The following is a 21386-nucleotide window of genomic DNA, read 5'->3' on the forward strand; positions in this document are numbered from 1 at the left end:
TCATTTTCATAGAGAGATTTCCAGCGGCGCGCGGCCCTGGCTCGCTTCCATTTTATTTACATCGCTTTAGCGCGCGCGCGCGCGCACGAACGCGACATGCTAAATATGCGAACACGGGGCCAGCAATCACGGCGCGGTAAATAATGTCTTCCTGTCGAATTACCGAGTCACAAATCGTGTCGGGACAAACGACACGCTCTGTTTCGTATCAACGAATTGACGGCTCGCAATGCCGCGCACATCTACGGAAAATGCGAAAATTTCAACGCCGTCCGTGACTGTGTGCCGCACACCTTCGCCGAGTACGACGCACCCATAAAATTTATGATTACTATTAGCAGTAAAATGTTTCAATAACGTGACGCCAGTGCTGCGAATTTCACGGAAAAATGCTTCCATAAAATGTTCGATGAATGTGTAATATTGGCAATTAACAATTTAAAACTTGAAAGCAGATATATAAATATATACAATACGATATAAAAATAAATAAATAAATATATATGTATATATTTATTTATTTATAAATATATTTATATATACGCTTTTAAGTTTTTAAAGTTATTAAAGGGAAACAATTTACAGGCATGCATGTAATTCAATATTTAATATGCGGATAAATAGAATAGTATGTAACTGTTTTTTCCCATACTTATTAGCCACGAATTTAATGATGAGCACATTATTATGACACAAGAATGCCAGGTTATGAAGTATAACGCAGTAGGAATCCATGCAATAGCCTACCAATAATTGCGAAATGCTTTTTTCCGATCTGGTGACAATATGGTCAGTTTGCACTCTCAGAGATTTCAGCCAAATTAAATACTGCACAATATCTACTTTGATCTAAATTGAGTTGTCAGTGCATAAGGGAAATAAGCAACGGATAGTTTCAGAAAATATATAGAAAATACCAGACAATGTTACTCTTTTCCAGTAGGCAATAAAGAATAAATTAATCAAATAAACCAAATACAAATAAAGTACTGAACAATATTACTTTAAATTAGACAATAAAGAATGAATGATTAAAATAAACAAAATACGAATGAAGTATTAAGCAATATTACTTTATTCTAGACAATAAAGAATGCATGGATGAAATAAAGGAACGATACAAAGTGTGAGAATTGTCACGTACGTGCAAAATCGAAATATGGTGACAACAGTGAAATTCGATTTAATTGTTGCTAAATGTAATAACATTTCATCGTATCCCCGTGCATATTAAAATGTACTCCGAGATGCTGAACTGCGCAAGTCAGAGTATATTCGTAGTACGTGTGCGAAAACATTTTCCGGAGAATGCGGGAAGTCAAACGATAGCGAAGATAAAGTTACTCTGTCCAATCTAGAGGAGTCTGTGACGGGCAACAAGACGATCATCCATTTAAAAAAAGAAGGCCGGAGGAAAGAAGAAGTCGTTTCTCCCCGAAAGAACCTCGGATTCTTTGAGCCCGTCTCCGCCCTCTTTTCACGCGACTGCTTCGCAAGCTTGCGATATTACGTCGGCCGGATCTCTGGTCCGAAGGAAAACGAACGAAATCTCCTGCTGGCGATCCGCAAATTGAACGTTGTAACCAATCAACGGTGTAATACAATCTGGCACAATACGTTGTTCGATATAACGTGTAACCGACCAGAAATATTTGGAAAAGTACGCCTGCCCGTCGATTACTTCTCTTAGAAGTTCGACGAAAGACAGGAGGATCTGCGGAACAGTCTTTGTTACTGATTGCGGCAGGTCGTTCAGAGATCATTCCTTTGTCCGCAATTGCTCGAGAAATTTATTATCATTTTAATATGGCGCTGAAGCACGTTTCATTTCACCAGACTTTTCCTCAGAGTTGGATATTATACGAAACGTTTTGTATATATATTTATCTAAGATAATACAAACATAGTTCTTTGTTCGTATAGAAGTGTAGAATAATGCGAATAATTGTTGACTATTTTTGTTATTACGTAATTTTCTAAGAACATGTTTACACTGTTAAAGTATTCAGAGTACCCGCGCATATATTTCGTAATGCTTGTTGCGCGTATGTTTACTTCTGCGCGATTGCACTGATCTTTTTATGCATTTCAGCTAATCTGGCAAACAATGTCTGAAATAAATATTAATGCGATCTTTGAGAGGAACAAATTACAATTTGAAAAATGGTGATCCTGAATACGATGGCGTATGAATACAGACACGATCATTTTTGTTTAAATCGATTATTTTCGGAATAAAATTTTATTCGAATTTATTTTTATTCGATTGGATATTTATTCGACAGCGCCGAATAAAATTCGATTCATTAATCTTCAACTGCTATTCGTCATCGTAACAAAATTCTGCCCAGTTCTGCTTTTCAAATTATATTGCATAAGAGATTGTTATATATTATAATGCTATGCAAATTATGGTCGTAACAGATATATCCGCGTGTTTACGTTTCTGTTAGAAACGAAAATAGACATGCATAAAACATATAATAAGGTTTTCTATGTCTCTTTGTTATACTTTTATTTCAGCTCGGTCCTTCATCGTGAAAGCATATGTTTGGTTAACATCGCTTTTGTAAATCATGTTGCGCATGGTAGAATTTTAGTTAATGCCCGCGATGCATTTACCACATTCCATAAATATATGCATTAAAACTGCCACCATTAAAAATAGAGCTATGCGCAGCGTTGCTCGTAATTTTGAAGTGACTTTTCACTTTCAAATGGTAGAACGCTGCGTTTGAATAACGTGAAATCTTATAGCATTGCGTTTCTCTAGATTAGACGATAATATAATTACAAGGATTTCGAAAACGCTTTTACTCTTCTTAATCAGATTACTGCACAATCTCTCACGCATGATGGTAATTATTTACGCTTACGATTATATTTATAGTCTCACATTTTATAATATTTTGTACAGCGGTTCAACACATGATTAATTAAAATCATGTTACGAAAATTACATCTCTCTCATATGATAAAATTAATGCTGTCGATATCCGTTGCCAGCTGAATATCTTCAAACGTCAATACTTAATAGAATTATAGGAATTCGTTCATTGTAAAACTGATCATTTTCATGTGGCCGACTCGTTGATTACCACTGAAATTTTAACTGACAATGAATATTCTCCCAAACCAGCCCAGATTTCGAGCGTTTCGCAAACGGAAACCTTCCAGAAGCAAAATAAAACCAGCATTATTAAGAAATAATAATGAGGTTTACTACTGTGTACGAACAACTACAAGTGCATTCAACACCAATCCTTGCTATTTCTTAATCAAAGACCAAGGTTCAATAGCTAGGCCGCAACACGGAGGCCGTTCCGCGGAGGGTGCAGTCTCCTCGACTGTTCGTCATACTTGACAACTGGGTCACCAATAAAGCGTTTCTTGGAAGAAGGGGCGAAGAAATGCATCGGGCAGGCCGGGCGAATGCACGGCTGCATTCTGTGGCCTGCGTGGCCTGGTGAGAGCTCGAAGTGGCGGGTATCAGCGATATATCGGGCAGCGGGGCGAGGTTTCCGATAATCGGCTGCGGAGAGGAACAAGACGACAACGAGCAGCTGGCTTGGCTCGGGCTCGGTGTTCGGCCTCGGGCTCGGGCTCGGCTCGGGCTTCGGACTCGGCTTGCGTACAATAACACTGGGGGCCGCAAAACGGGGCGTGGCCATTCGGCAGTGGTGCATCCTGATTTACGCCGTGAGCAAACAGCCGCGCAGCACTGGGCCTCGGTTATTGTCGGCTCTATAATTTGGGGTTAATTCACTAGGCGGCACTCGAGTTCAGGCGTCAAACCGCAGATCGATAGTTCCGCCCGCGTGCAGGGCTTGTCATGTAAATGTTGCGTGCATAATACCCCGCCTTGCGGCGTGCCAGGATCATTTCCACGGGACCTCCGGCCGGTTCCTTGTGTGTACCGCATCGTGGACACACCTGGACCCGAGCCTCCACCGCGTCGACCCGCGCCGCCGTTTCCAAATCCAGCCCGCAGGTAACTCATCACGCGGGCCGTTCCGCGAATTTGCGGCCGCGTCTCTGCACGGCGTCCGAATGACCTTGGTCAAAGTGGATTCCGTGTTCACTCGGTGAACTTCGGTGGCCGCTGAGTCGAGCCTGAAAATTGTTGTACATTTGGTTCTAAAACTACATGGGAAAACCTGAAATGAGGTTACATTACTGTAACTATTATCTCACTGTACTTTTTTTGTTACATGGTAATTAGATTTGCTACATTTCTTGATGTATTTGTTGTCGTTGCTTTAACATAAATAAACGGCAGACGGCATCAGATGTCAAAATAGACCTCGAGTTCCGGGTCCAAAAATATCCGCACGTGGTACAGCAAAAGTTAAATGAACTAGTTACTTATACGATTTACTTGTCTCCGACGAATTCACATAAATGGAGTTTTGCTGTATGCATATCTTTAGAGTCTGTGCTAAGAATAATGTTAAAATGCAACGGTAATATTGCATTTGGAATTAACTTCTAAGTGGTGACAACTATTTTAGTATTCAATAGTCGTGATGTCATGTAAAAGCGACTCGATAATGGAGATTTTATGTTAAATTTGCTCCGTATCAACAGAGGTCACTTGAACTAATGGGTAATAAACGGTCTATGTATATTATATTTCGGTTGGTTATATCGCGATTCTATAACAGACCGGACAACCGACCTAGTGACTGTTCGCGCAGCCTTTATTTTCAGACGAATTTCGACCGTAATATTCTTAACACTTAGACGACCGCGCGGAATAACCTAAAAAATTGCATACAAATAGCAGTATTTTATTCAGTAAAAAGAAAATATCAAACCAAGTTTATGAGGCATTGATTACTTCTTTGATATACGTACACTGTATAAATCATAATAAAATTAAGAAGTTACAATGTTAATTAGCGTAAAAAATTCTCTGTTTAGTTATTGAACGACTTAATCTGAAACGGGGAGATGTCTCAGTTCGGTTGCCTAAGTGTTAAATAACCCTAATTGGTTAATCTACACCCCGAGTCTCTCCAACCAAAGCTGTTAGTTTCTTCATCTCCCCGCCATATTCCTTTCACCCTTATTGTGACTGTTCTTGGAACGGCGAGGTGAATGGAGAAGTCTCCGTGGGACTTTTTCTCGGGCCATCTGTGCTGGACACGTTTCACAAAAGGTCGTTAACCTCTTAGGCACGGCTGGATTTTGCGCAAATAAAGTTTTTTTATAACAAAATTACCATTTCTCTTAATATATATTTTTTAGCTAGGGAGTATATCTTACCCCCGGATATTGATTGATAATAAACTAACTCGTATCTGTTAATTACATATATTCTTTTTTTAGTGTATTGTATTATACATACACACTTTCACTTTAATCGTTTACTTCAATAATCAATAAAACAATTGAGTAAAGCATGAAACATTCACGAAAGCCACTACAGTGGCGCGTCGTGCCTAAAAGATTAACTACATTTCAAGTATCCTTCATATAATACCTTAATTTATGACGGTCTCTATTTGCAACTGAAAAATTTCGGAGAAAAAACTCTACGAAACATACAAAACCGATGTCTGAAGAAAGAAAAATCTTCTTGTGCATACTAATGGAGGCTACAAAATCAAATTACCTTTCTATCAATTAATTTGACGTAATATCAAATTGATTCCGTATCAATAAATGAAAATTAATTCCGTGTTAATTACTGGTAAAATTGGCTCCGTATCCGTTGGTACTATCGTTGATGTGGAGTCAGTTTGACGGAGTAAGTTGTCGCTAGAAAAGTTGCTAGAAAGAGTCAATTTGACATTAAGACATGATTATTAATATCCAGTAAATTTTACATTAAGACGTCATCATTAATATCCAGAAAATTTGACGTCTCGTTAATACTCGCGTTATTAGAACAGTGGTCACCATGTGAAAGTAAATCCTGAACGTCGAACTATACTTTCCAGAGTATAACAACTCCTAAAATTTAGCAATAAGATCAACGCACCATCCAATAATTGCGAATACATTATTTACTGTTCTCGTTGTGTTTCAACATTATTCTTACCGAAAAAGAAATGAGGCCTTATAAACCTAAAGGAATAAGTTGTATATAAATTTTGATTGCAAATTACATCAGAACGTAATATAGTAAAAATACTCCCTCATCCGAACACTTATTTTTAGAATATTCTGATATTCAAATTTCTATTATCGGATCATTGTATTATTTAGATATATTATCACCTATTGAAGAACTTGAATGGAGTTTTTAAATAACAGAACGTTCTAGCATCAGGATGTTACAAAAATAAAGCTTGAGATAAGAGAATCTTTATTGTATTATGGCTCTTTAATTTAATACTTAGTCAAATGGGGAGATCTTTCCACTTAAAAATAAATCATTTTAATCTTAGTAACGCGTTTTCTTACTATTATTATTATTATTATTACTATTATTATTATTATTATTTATTGTTCATTGCTTTTTATAGTTCGCTTCATATCTTATACTAAAATTTTAAAACTTGAGCCGAATTATACTTTCCGGAGTTCAAAAATTCTTAAAACTTAGCAATAAGCTCACCGTACCTTTTAGTAATTGCAAATACATTATTTACTGTTCGAACTCAGGATAATAATTGCTTTAACCAACAGTAATATTTATCAACGCTTGATACAACTGTTAGGAATGATAAAAGTTATAATCAATATTGATTCCATTTACTATTTCATAGCTAGTTATTCCGGTCGAGTCTCGGTTCTATATCAGTTCCATATCGGTTATATGCCGATACTACGTCGGCTCTACAATTGATTCTGTTTTTGTTGCACATGTCTCGTTTCGTTTTCATGGAATTAGGATTAAAATATACTTCCAAATCATATTTCTTAGTGTATATTATACATTCTGTACGTTTGCACAAATCGAAATTGGTAAAGAACTATTGTCGATCGAACTTTACACTTATTGTACATATACACATAGTTTAACTATTGTATAGTGCGATCAGCAGTTACCGTCAACTTCCAACATGACAGTTTTCAAGATTTTATAATAAAAAGTACTCTATACGTAAAATAACTTTACTTCAGAATCACGAAGATAATAAAAAAATGGTTTTTCAATTCAAAACCTCGTTATAAAATTGGCGAATATACTCCGAAATAATACTCCGAAACTTGATTTCATACTCGTCTTGTGGAGCTAAAGATTAGAAACCAAATTACAGATTTATGCAATTGTTGTATACATGTAACAATATCTATTCTCATATATGTAAAATTAATAAATTCAGTATAATTTTATTTATTTAAGATAAAGTCTTATACATTCGGTACTTCCGATAACAAACCTACACAAAACTATGTTAAATAATAAACAATTCGCAACAAATTTAAATATAAGAAAAGATATTTTCGAAAATTACAAAGTACACAATACATTGACATCCTTAACAAAAATCAAATTATTAAATGCGGTATGAATAGATTCTAAAATTTAATGTAAGTATTTTTAGCATAATCGCGAGGTTTTTCCATTATTTAAATTTTTTACTTTATAGGAACATTAACTTATACGTGATCATTGTGCATTAGCTCGAGATATAGATGCATCAAATTATCACAGATTTCCATGATAATTCAAACAGATTTCTCGTAGCATTTTAGAGCTGCTGTTGCATGCGCAAGAAGGGAGCACCTAATCGTAAAAGCGATGCGCGCAATTCTCGGCAGCGAATTCATGCGAATAATCTACATGCATTTACCTGCTTATAGTGTGTATCCACGCACCATTGAATTATTTCGAAATCTCGATGGGTACTGAGCGAATTCCAGCACGATCGATTTCCCCGGTGAAATTGAAACACGACGGCCTGCCGTAATGTTACTAGATACGTCATTTCATTTCCAGTGGAGGGCATGTTGACTGCGCCGCAGAGACAATTGTGAAGTTCCTCGAATTACAATTTCATCAGATTCGATAACAGAAAAAAAAGTCAACGCAATATATAAATTCGCAATGCGAATATTTAAAACTGGAAACAGGATACTAAGGGAATTGTGTATAAGGGTAAACTAAAGAGGGTGGTTGTCTGGAATTATTTTGTTCTTACCAAACTAACAAAAATTTATCTGGTACAACATAGTTCAACGATAGTTTTAAAATAATTGTAATAAATTTTGCGTTCGTTCATTACTTCGCAAAGAGAATCATTGTAGTACGCTTTTTTATGTGGATTATAATAACACAAAGTTAAAGATAAATAGTAGAAATTTCTGAAATTGAATGAGTTTATATGACAAGACAATTGTTCAATTGTTTTCATCTGATTGAAAATTTTAAGAACAAATTTTTATTTAAGTCTTGCGTGTTACAACCGAGATAGAGAATTTTTACGTTGCTCAAAACAACCGCGGTCTACTGATCACGTTCCGTGGTAAATCGTTGTAAATATTTATTTATAATTAATTCGCGTATAGATTGCGTAAAAAAGTTAAACTGCAAAGAAAACACTTTCCTGTCATAGAATTTTTATAATGAGTGCATGGTTATAGCTCAAACACTTGCTGCGAAACAGTCTTTATAATGTCTGCAATTTTAGCACGAAACATGAAATGTTTAGCATCGGAACCTTATTGTTTGCAACAGAAAGGAGTCAATTGTTAACCGTATATTTTGCAGACGCGGCGCCGCAGCTTCTCCATAAATTCATCGAGCACACCATGCAGCAAGGTCCCACGGTCTCTCTGAAGTGCGTCGCCACAGGAAACCCGACGCCGCACTTCTCTTGGACCCTGGACGGATTTCCTCTACCACAGAACGACAGGTACGACTCCTTGCACCCCTTGTTTCTGCGACAAGATCTGTTAACACTTAAAGCGCCGACAGAGTATTAACCAAGGTACCTCCTGCGATGGCGAAGTTCGGTGAACCCTCCGCTCGCAAGGTCTACTCTTAAATTATTTCGACGATATGTCAAGTGTTCTCTGATATTCTGCCGCGTTTCGATCCGTAAGCTTGTAGACTCCATTTTGCATTAACTTTACGATTTCTCCGATGATCCAGACGTAATGATCTTTAATAGACAAATTAAAAAGTTAAACTTAAATAAAATGATAATAACTATAATTAGCAGAAAATTATTGTCTTTCTGTAATGAGTTATCAAGTTTTATGATGAAAATTTGGCACATTATCTTACGTTTGTATTTCAAATATTCAGATTTCTATCAGTAATGATGTTTTTGAAAAACTGTGATTTACTTGAAAATGTGCAAAGGTGTAAAATTTGCCGTGCTTTAAATTTAATAAACACTAATAAAATTGACAGTCTAAACATAATATTAAAACATTAAATTATAGTAACGTACAATTAAATTGGAGAAACAATATAATGATTAGACTGTGCACCATTTGTATTTAGTACAAGAATAGAAAGGTACCATTTAAAGGAGCACTAGATTAAGTTTAACCCTTTGCGCTCGAAGATATTCGAAACAATAGTCTCATTTTTAACAATTCTTTAAATATGACCCAATTTAATAATGTAAAAGGTACTTGAGCTTTTTGCAGTCGAGGGCTCCAGGGCAGAGTCATTTATTTATCTTCATACTCCAGAGCTTCGCTATGAAGACAATGAAGATAAGTAAATGGGTCCATCTGAAGATCTCGAATGCAAAGGGTTAATAGTGTAAATGATTGTAAATTCAGTTTATTCGAATCATTGGAATAAGACAGAAATTCTATTCTCGTTTCTTGCAAATAATGCAGACAATTTCGATTTCGCATAAAAGTAATATAATAATAATAATAATGCTCAATGCCAGAAATTCGACGTTTAACTCCATGTAGCTTCATATAACTTTCTTATATTATACCAATTTATCATGTTTTCAAATCTGATTTAACACTTAGTCACAATATGTCGAGATTACTTTATTCCATTGTTTCTCCTCTGTAATCAATGAGGTTATCCATCATCATTTTTACCCTTACTTCACGCAACAAAATGAATCTAATATTCTTGAAAATTGTAAATTCGTTATTAATTTATGTTACATCTAAATTTTTAACACCGCTATTAAAACTTTGCTTATTGATTTATTTACTGAAATAATAATTCGAGCTGTAAAGGGGTAAACAAGATAACCTCATTAAGCGAGCATGTGAAACGCTCATCAAACAGGTACGCCGGTGTTAAGAATTAGATGAATGCCACGAGTGCCCAGTCACGCGAGCTCTTTTCAATTCGAGAGCAATGTTACCACCCACAAAAATCGATGGATGGTGTATACACAATTATTTTCGGTTATTAAACCGCGGGTATTACGGTCGTCAGAAAATCAGACCGGCTTCCCTGTTATAACGCGGTCCTCGTGGGAACGGATTCCTCCCCGCAGGCTTCGATTCTCTGAACCAATTGAGGGGAAAATTACCAATCAACCCGGCTCAGTCTAAACTTTTTAGAGCCGCTCGATTTAGAATGATAGATTTGACAGGCAGCCGTACATGCTATTTGATAATGCCATCGAATTCTCGATCGCGGGCACATTTTTTTTTTCACGTCACTTGGCGCGATTCAACTTTTTGCCACGACATGTAACACGTCAAAATAAATAACCAACAATAGCAATTTAAAGACGATGTTGCTTAGTATTTCAGATCTGTCAACTTTATTTTCTATTAGTTTTTTCATTCTTTTTCATTTTCTAATGTTCCTTCTCTTTTTATTGTCTGGAGTTTGTTTTACAATTTCATATATACATATAGTGCTGGAGAGCAATACGTAATAAATAGGAAGTAATAGAAATTGTGTTTGCATTATTATTAATTTCTGTCTTCGGTTCGATTTATTTTTTGTGAATATATTTCAGATTATCTTCTTACTTTTATTTCGATATTATGATTTCACATGTGTTTACTTTTACAGAAATATTTTTTACTTTCGTTTACGTCGCATGCACCCTAATTACGCTATACCTATTCGATCGGAAATTGGATAATTTTAAAAAACGAACAGGTAAATAATGATAAAAAAGAAGCCTGTCCCCGATCTCAATAATTTTTTCATATTTCATCATCCCCAATTTTAATAACTTTTTAATACGTTCGCCCCTCGTTTTCTAACCCCGTCCAGAAAAAAATTCAACCTAACCCAAACTCTTTTCTGATTAAATCGAAGTGAGATTTGGGTCAGGTAACGCATTTTTCTGGGAGAACAATTATTGGAATCCGCAAAGGTTGTTCTGTTCCCGTCAATACCGAAAAAAACCTGAAGCAATGTCTGCATATATAACATCGGCGTTTAACACTAAATCTATCAGCACATACGGGTGATATTAATTTATAACAAGGTTTTATTAATAATATTTACTTTAATATATTTAACCAGCTGAACGTTACTAGGATTTTAGAATACAATAGAATCGTATGAATATTTACTGTGCTAAATTGTAATCTTTGATTTCATTAATTAAATAACTTAAATACTAATTAAATATCTTTACTAATCAGTAAGTTTGTCATTAAATTCACTTAACTTTGAGCTAGTCAAAAAACCTCGCATCTTTTAAAATTATTCTGATTATGTAAAGATATTTTTATAGGAAATTAATTGAAAAATACCTAAATTCTGAGCAAACATTATGACAGAATTGGTGAAGTCTTGTTATTCTTATGAACAACACGTGCTACTCTCTTTTAGTTCTCGGTAGGTTTAGTGTTAAAATGTCAAATTGTTTCCGAATTTACTGGAACTTGCAGATTAATTAAAAAAGCTGTAAAATTACAAAATAAAGTATTTGAAATCGGTGAATCAAGTAGCCGGTGGTTTTGAAGTAATAACCAAGGGTTCGGCAGGTGGAAGAGTGACTGTCGTAACGAGGTCTGCCAGGACATCTGATCCGCTTAGGATAGGAACTTCGATATCGTCGACGGAGAATTTGTAATAAGTTTTTCAATTAGTTCACTCGGAATTCTTCGGTAACCGAGGATCTCCGAAAAAAAAGTTCGAGCAGAATATTCTCTGCGGCGTTCTATGTTTGGAAAAAAACGTGGAAAATATCAACGCGGTATAAAGGCCGTATAACGTGGCCCAGCCAGCGTTTGCTTGGTTGCTTGCTCGCAGGTTTATGATAGGGCAGTATGTGACGGTGCACGGCGAGGTAATATCGCACGTGAACATAAGCGTGGTGCACGTGGAAGACGGCGGGGAGTACCGATGCTCGGCGTCGAACCGGGTGGCGAAGGTCTACCATTCTGCTCGTCTCAACATTTACGGCCATCCCCATGTCCGGCCGATGGATGACTACGCCGCAGTAGCCGGCGAAACCACTGTCATCACATGTCCGGTCGCCGGTTTCCCGATCGCGAAAATCACGTGGATGAAAGGTCAGTGATCGCGCTATACGACCAATGACACTAAAGCTGACGTCGCAATTCACGTCGCTCCCGTCCGAATTCCTTATACAGTAAAAATTCCTGCCAATAGTTTCTTCTACCCTGCCAGCTTTTACTTTAAAATAAATAACATAACACGTTGAATGATACTAAGTTTGAACTAACTTTCAACATTTTATTTCATTTTAATGTAGTTGAATGAACTGGATGTTTTTGGGATATTCATTGGGATATTTATTTCATAATATTTATATTATTATTATTCTTTATTAACGGACTAGTAAGGCTTTTTTGAGTTACATAGAGTTTATGTACATAATTCGGAGTAACCTTATAAATAGTATAGAAAAAAAGAACAAAAATGATATTATAATATAAAAGTAAAACTAAAGAAATTACATAGTGTGTGTTTTAGTAGCTAGTATTGCTGTATTAGTAAATCGGTTCACTGTATTTCCAAAGAAGTCGAGTTGTGTACTAATTATATTTGCTGTTCTTGCTGCTCTAGTTATCAAATTTTGAAATTCTAAATTAGTATATAACATCATTATATTATAACATTATTTACTTTGGATCAAAATGGACCTAGCCATTCAAGATATGTTATATTACCACTACACATTTCTTCGAAATTTTAACTCGTTAAACTATTACAGATAACTTTTTCCATAGTCGGCTATCTTTTACCATATGTCTTGATAAAGTTTGGTATTTTTGGAATCACTAAATTATGTACAACTTCGAATTAATATCTATTAGTTTAGCCCATTTGTGCAGTATTTTCTGTTTACTGGCAGGACTGCGGACTTTTTGCAAAATAAACATTCTATGCATCGATTGCTAGCGACAAAAATGATATAACGGTATTTTTATAATATCTTGTCAAATCTTGATTAATTATTATTATCTAATAATAATAATGAATTATATTCCTTGTGGAGCAATTTTTAAATCCTTGTGCATGTAGTTAACTGTTTCATATTTGATTTACTCGTTCTTGTTGTAAGAGCATTAACCCCTCGCACTATGACCCCTTTCACGCTGCATCGATTAGCACTAATTTGTTCTAAATATTTTCCTTAATAGGACCAGATCATTTCTTGTTTCTTCTATTGCGTTTACTTACTTCCATGATAACCAAAGAATTTAATTTGATTTCGATTTAGACGAAATTAATAATATTCATATCTAGTAGAGCTTGCGTGGAATCTTTATCACGAGTTTGACTCTTTATTATAGTGCAAGGGGTTAAATCCGTGGTCCGCTAATGATTAATTTGAATTACTAAGTATTTTCTTAGATGAAATAATACCTCAAAAAATGCATACACTAAATAACTATAGATACAGCCAAAGGTATACTCATTGACAATGTTCGCCACCAAAGGATTTTCCAAATATTTCAGCCCAAAACCAGGGGCTAACCAAACCAACAAATCCGGCGTAAAACTAGATTAACATTGAAAGTGACACCATCTCTCGGTAGCAACGTCAACATTTCAAACGTAGTTTAACGTTCCCAGAGAAACACGGCGGAGGAGCGTAATCTTTCTCGCAGCGGTGACTTGCTCACATTTATTTGGTGCAACAATTGCATTGTCGTTACAAGGTTCCCCCCGGCCGTTTCATTAAAACATTCCCGGTTTCTATTCCTTCCGATTCCATTACGCGGGGCGTACTAGTATCCCCCGTAACAAACATTCTCTACCGAGCATTCAGTTTATTCGTTGACCCGTTTGCTCGCCGTGCCCGGGCAACCGCGAATTTTTTGATAACCGCGGCAGATACTATACGTCTGCAATCCAGATCCGTCGCCGCGTCCTTGCTCTACGGAAACGAAGGCTTAAATAGAAATGTGCGGGGCATAAAGAGCCGGTAAATAAGTTACCGTCGGCGGCTAGTTTCCCTCGTAAATCTCCCCGCCAAGGAAACGAATGAAATTTCAGAGAAACTGAAAGTACCGTCGGTTTTTCGAGCGGTTTAAATGAATTTTTTTCCCAAGCAGCACCGTGGGGAAGAGAACGACCGTCAACCCGGCACGAGACGAGAGCCGGGGGGTGCAAGGGGACGCGGAGATCGTCGGTTTTATTTCTCCGCTGAGGAAAACTCCGAATCCAACAGCTCTCCCTCCTTCACCCACTCTGCCTCCTTCTTTTTCTACCTCTACTTCTTCCTCCCTCTCTCTGCCTCTCTCTCTCTCTCTCACTATCTGCCCCCCTCTCTCTCTCTCTCTCACTCTCTGCCCCTCTCTCCCTCTGACCGCCCACTCCTCTCTCTCTTTCTTTCCCTCCCGAGCGGCGAGAAGTTGGAGCATTTTCTTTTTCCGGTAATGATGAACCGAACTACTGGAAAAGTTTCAAACGGTACCCGTAACTTTCTCCCTTTTACGAGCGTTGTAGCATGACAGCGTGCGCGCAATACCGTTTCCCGTGACACTTTCAAAGTCGACCCGCGACTACGAAAAGCGGATTGAAAACTCGACGCCGCGCGACACCGTGACACCGGGGCGACGACTTGACGCGGGCGCACGATGGGAGGAAGCTGTGATTCCGTGCAAACATCCCGCCTGTGCAAACGAAATTTCTCACGTTAGCTACAATTCACTGTCTCGGGGCCCCCGAGTCATTGCGTTTCCCTCCGCGTCCGTGACAAAGCTACTTTATTATGGGCTACATTGAAAACACCGGCGCAAGATCCGCGAACACCGTTTCCGCTGAGAAAAAGTTACCGGGCTTGAATTATTACAGCCACCGAATAACGATAGGCGTCACACTAAATTTGCCGAGCGTCCGTGATGCCTGAAACGCGTCGCTTTATGGAGAATTATAAAACCGTGTTCGTCTAGACGCCCTGCTACATTCATTGTAACCTGAGCTTGAATTGAATTAAAAAATTTCTTGACACATTTCCTAGAAAAGACACTTTATAGTTTCCATAAGTTCAACCCCTATCCATATTTTAATAAGAAGTAAACGATTTCTTTTTCTAAATCTTTTAATTGAAAATAAGAACATATTTACACAGTGTATCGATTCACATTTTTCACGTAGTTGTTGACAATTTAAAATTTAACCCTTTGCACTCGGAGCTATTTTCATTATATTTGGAACATACTTTCACGTCTCCGGTGTTTCTATCTTGTATGATTTATTGCGATTTATACACATGAGATTAAACTTATTAACAAGTACGATACTTGCTGTTTCAACAATCTCTAAATATAAACGAGTATGATACTATTACAATTATTTTGAGAAATAGTATAGCAATTTTTAGTGGTGCCTCAGAGTCGTTACTCGAGTGTAAAGGATTAAGTTCGCACTCCCTTCTTATCGCTCACATCTTTTCAAAATTCTTTGGAAATATTTGACGTGAGCTAACTCCGGTTTTTAGATATCTTGACAACAAGAGGAGATGTGACAGAAGTCATGCTCATGAAATTCATGTGTACCAGTGTGACATAGAAAACCCTTTCCGTAACAAATATTGTCACAAATATTTTTCTCGAAATGTTCAGAATTTCTACAAACAATAGTATCAACAAATTTTTAATAATACACAGTCTGCCCAAATCTCCAAGTTTTATCCAAAATATTTTTGATTATAATCAACAATGATCATAATTATGACAAGAGGTCTGAGAGAAATAAGTTATCGAAGGAATGGGAATAAGTGACACATGCGTCTGAGTCGCGAACGATGGCGTGACACATCTACCGGGTGAACATTATAATTCAGAACTATGACTGAAGCTCTACGTCAGGTCGCAAACAAATTGCATTCGTTAGGTCTAATAAACTATTTCTTCACCGCAGATGGCAAAATCTTACCAACCAGCCGACGGCAGGATGTATTCAACAACGGAACGCTGGTGCTCTACACGGTCGACAGCAGCACCGATCGCGGCGCGTACACCTGCATCGCGAACAACTCGCAGGGTCTGACGGACTCGCAGACGATCCACATCGAAGTGAAAGGTAATGCCTGCTGCCCTGCCAGCAATGTACATTTTTCAAAATCAGTAATGCTCTCTCCCGTTCGAATTGGAGTAACAACGTGTTGCCGAACGAGTCTCCCGCGTCTGTCGTTGATCCGCTCTGTCAGGATTTCCTACGTTTCGACGGCGCCCGAATCCTCGCCGGGAAGGTATCCACGGCGCGGCGCAACGACGTCGAGCCGTCTTTAGAAGAAGAGCTCGTTCGAGGATATTACATAGCTCGCGACTTTACGTTAAGATCCCCCGAGCACGCTGGTGGAGACATTTCGGCGCTCCGCGGCGCGGTGTTGCGGCAACATACCCCCCTAATTGTCTGGCGTTCTCTCTTCCTCCGTTTTCGGGGAAAAAACTTCGGTGAAATTTTTGCGAGAGTCGCAGGTGTTTACATTCGTTACGCGCCCCCGGGGGGATTTTTTTCCAGATATGGAGAATTGGCGGCGTCGCAATGTTTGCAAATTGAAACAGCCGCGCACGAGACCAGAAAGGAATTCGTTTCCCTTCGGTAGCGACTATCTCCGCGGTTCGCGAAAATTAAAACATTTTTCGATTGAAAATTGATCGTACACCGTCGCGCGGTGTCCGATGTACGTACGTAACACGCTGTTGTTCCGATCCAACGTGGACTATATCGATGATACCATTCACTGTCCATCGATTGCCTCCAGTTCCAGTCGCGCGCCCGATGAAACAGTAGAGCGTTTCTTGGATTAAACGGAACGGGGCGTCGACTTTTTCTTGCAGCAATCACGATAAGCCGTTTCCACGGGCTCGGTCGTGTCCCTCGACTTTATCAAAACCTGCGAGCTCTTTTGTCACGATTGTAGAACCGCCTGTGCACGCGAACGATTTCGTACGACTATTCAGCTCCGGGAGTCGAGGGGATAACGCGCGAACATTTTGCCGAACACCGGGGAAGAGGCAAAAAGAACGAGTAATCGGTTTAAGGGCACATGACAGGAGAACGTTATTCGGATCCGGAGTCGAGCTATTCCTACGCGGGAGAGAGACAGACCCGGGGCTACGGGGAAGAAAAACACGAGCGATCGAAACTCTCGGTCGTCTGGCTCAACTCGACTCGACTCGACTCGACTCGACTCGGCGGGACGCATCGAACGATAACGATCGATGCGTGCAGCTTTTGTTTCCGTTTCAATCGTTTCCGTTTCAGTCGTCTGGCAGCTTCGAAACCGCCATATCGATCGAAACCGGAAAGAAAGTTTCAACCGCGCCACGCTCAAGACTCTCGAAAACGACGAAACCGAGCGACGCGCGTTGGCGAATTTCGCTGAAATCGGTGGCCAAAATACACGGGTTATTAATTACGAATCTAAAACAAAAGTCGCAAAAATGTTCCTGTCCATGGCAAATTATAGTAGATTATAAAAGAATTGCTTCGATATTAATGAGAAAACTAAAAAAGAAATAGAAATAAATTATTACAATTACAGGTGTAGTATTTATACTATAGTTATACGTTTATATATTATTTAGTATTTGCGGCTTGCGTAATTTATTCATTCTATGTGTTTATTAACTCTTTTCTTGTTCTTATTGTGTAAACGGTACAGTTATTGCAGGTGGTACCTATAATTACTTGAAGATTATTTAAAAATAGTGCCGATCGCTTGATCTCGATTAATGGCAAATAATTATACTAATAAAAGGAAATAAATAAAAAATTTGTTATTTCTTAACGTGTTAATTAAAATTATGCATCGTACATTAAATATTACAATATCTAGTTCTAATATTAAAATACAATGCATAATGAAGAAATATGTGTAAAAAAATGATTCGAATTTTGGCAACGATTTTAGCAAAATTCGCCTTTGTGCGTCGCGACGAAGAACGCGGGAAAACGGAGAAATCGCAAATAGACGGAAGAAGGAAAGAGTAAAAGTGTTTAATTCGAGGAGGTTGTCCGGAGCGGGCGGTAATGAAATAAAGTATGTCGTGATTCCTTAATTTTCAGTACCGCCTAAAATCAATCCGTTTAGCTTTGCCGCCAATGTACAAGAAGGGCACCGAGTCTACGTGACCTGCTCGGTCAGCGAGGGAGACACGCCGCTGAAGATCACCTGGCTGAAGGACGGCAGACCGGTGGATCCTAAGGAGGCCACCACTCATCAAATAGACAAGTTCTATCTTGCTTTGAATATACAGAAAGCGACCACGGCGCATAACGGCAACTATACGTGCGTGGCGAGCAACGATGCCGCCGAAACCTCCCGCACCGCCACGCTATTGGTTCACGGTACGCAGGGCCGCGATTACAACGAATCTCTTTCTCCATCCCGACGATCTTCCCCCCCGGGTTTAAGAACGTTTCCTCACGCGCCGATGATAACGGTGACGGTGGACCTGAAACACTAACGCGCGCGGGTCATTTTTCAGTGAAAATAGGTGTACAGGGTGTCCCTAAAATCACTTGCAATCGAAAAATGATTTGATCCTAAGGTCAATCAATTTATATTTATATGATGATAAGGTTATGTTGTCATTATATCTAAGTAGACATTTTCTACATGCTGGATATCCAAAAGTCACTCGCAATCGAGAAATGATGGGTACTTCCACTCATTTCAAGTATCTTCTTTCTTAGTGCAAAAGCAATTCGTGGTTTCGTTAGGAATTTATTAATTTATTATTTATAATTTATTAACGAAGCCAAGGATTGAATTTGCGTTAAGGAAAAAGTTACTTTAAATGATTGCAGGTAAGCATCATTTCTCGATTGCGAATAACTTTTGGACACCTTACATACAGAAAATGGCTAGATATAATGTTATCGTAACCTTATCATCATATAAATAAATTAATAAAAATGTATAAAATGTTATTTATTATTATATGGCGTAATTGATATTTATTGATCACTGTGACCCAAGTGGGGTCGCAAAGTGGCCCGGGCGCGTTAGCTTTGAAACAACTATCATGGGACTGTACAATGTTATCCAGAAATTCCGAAGAAATGAAAATTACATCAATATTTTCTACTTTGGCAGAAACGCCAGTTAATTAACGTAAATATAATTAGCAAATTATTTGGTTATCATCGATAATAACGAAAAATTATTGAAGCTAGGAAAGTGTAGAAGATTTAGAAGAAAATAAGGCTAAGAATATCAGAGTACTTTCTAAACAAGAAGCTAGCTGAACAGTTTATTTCTTGAATAATACATTTCAACATCATTCGTTAAAAAATTTGAAAGTATAAAATGTGGATAAAATGGAATTTAGAATTTTTCATCGCCGAAAATGTTACTTGACTTCTTCACATTTTTCAAAAGACGAAGTGCTGAAGTGAAATAAATTGGATACACGCGTTGTATATTTGTCACATTGGGATGAAATATAAAGAATTTCCCTTTTAAAAAAAGCGATTTCGACCTTCATTCTGATCTGTATCGAACAAATTAAAGACAGTAAAAATTTGCACAGATATTCGGTGAAAGAAATGCGACTGGTGATCGACAAAATGTCCACACGCCGAATATTTCGATATTAAATATTTTCTAAGTTGTTTATATTGCTACAGCATGTACCTCGCGCGATCTTAATCGGATGGCGGCAAGATTTCTCTAACACCGTTGAACTCTCAAATAACTTTCTGGTACGGCCAGCTCGCCAGTCAGATACGATGCACAGGAATGGCTTCTGGCTAGACAAATGGAATAGAGGTAATCTTAGTCAGACAAATTGAATAGTGCCATCTCCCTAGTTAGATTAGTGGAACAGTGACAGTGGTTAGACAATTGGAGTACAGACGTCCCGATGATTTCTCATTGGAAACTCCGGACGGCAATTTTATCAACAATTGATCGCGCTGAAATAGTTGAAAATCTGGTTTCTAATAAATACATAAACTTCAACTGGTGCAGTGATATCGGTTACTGCGGGACGATCAAAAGTGCCTTTGGTTTATTTTTCGGCTCAATTGGTCGTATATTTATCGAATCGGACACATATTTTCTTATTCGTATGTTTTGATTATTTTTTAATAAAAAAATTTAACATGTCTTATTAGTAGACATATTAGTAGTGAAATCGATTACTGTGGGGCGACCAAATGTGCCTTTGGTTTATTTTCCGACTTATTCTTCTGTTTTGTTTATTTTTTAATAAAAAATTTAGTAAGTCCTATTTGATAAATACCTTTTACATACCTATTAATTGTCAAATGATTTTTGTTATTAAAAAAGTGAATGCAGTAAAAGAATAAAAAGATGTAATATATCTTATCGTATAAATATGAAGCTCATTCTAACTAATAATCGTCTCCACTGCCTCGAGTGCAAATTAAATCTGGATAGTAACAAAAAATTTCCAAATTGGAAACTTCAGATTGGATCACCCCACGCTCGTGTTAATGGTGGAACGAACTAATTACTCTATAGTTGCGAGAGAAGGTCTCGTATTCGTTAGACTTTAGGACGGGATTGCTTTATTGAATTCTCAGCGTTCATGACGAATGGGGGGGACGCACGAGCCCATGAATCTCGAAAGGCCACCGTCATCGTTAAAATCGTATCGTGGAAATCACATTCGAACGCGAAGAGTTCCCACGGCACGCGAAACGCAATCGAGAAACGTTCTCCGGTATCGGGGATTGGAATAATCCCTCAACCACCTGAATCATTCACTCGACTCACCCTCACGAGCTTTCTTTACGACTACCACTCTCTACCACCGCGACTATCTTTCATTCCCAATGTACCAAGATTGCTCGGTCGTGCAATTTTCTTTGGGACCTGGACCCTATCCCGGCTAGAACTGCCAAACAAATGCCCTGAACACACGATTTCACAGCGTATTCACCATCTCGGCCCGCGGTCTGTTCTTAATCGAACAAGAACCAAAACACACTATCGATTTGTACGACGGTGTTCACATCAGACGTGCCGTTCCAGTTCCATGCCGGTTACAATCCAGAACCAAAAAATTAAAAAAAGTATTTCAATCCAGAAACAAAAAATTAAAAAAAGTATTTCAATAACAATATACGATCC

General features: G+C 38.0%; 1 protein-coding gene across 1 annotated transcript in view; it reads left to right on the top strand.

The window, feature by feature from the left end:
• LOC144475900 (cell adhesion molecule Dscam2) overlaps nucleotides 1-21386 on the top strand; it is a 265598-nt gene that overhangs the window by 197245 nt on the left and 46967 nt on the right. The window contains exons 7-9 of the mRNA XM_078192303.1: nucleotides 8666-8810; nucleotides 12110-12372; nucleotides 16196-16357. Of these exons, the coding sequence (XP_078048429.1) occupies nucleotides 8666-8810; nucleotides 12110-12372; nucleotides 16196-16357 (570 nt within the window). The remainder of the gene's footprint in view (nucleotides 1-8665; nucleotides 8811-12109; nucleotides 12373-16195; nucleotides 16358-21386) is intronic.

The sequence above is a fragment of the Augochlora pura genome, chromosome 10 (assembly GCF_028453695.1).
Source record: "Augochlora pura isolate Apur16 chromosome 10, APUR_v2.2.1, whole genome shotgun sequence".
In the NCBI taxonomy this organism is placed as follows: Eukaryota; Metazoa; Arthropoda; class Insecta; order Hymenoptera; family Halictidae; genus Augochlora; species Augochlora pura.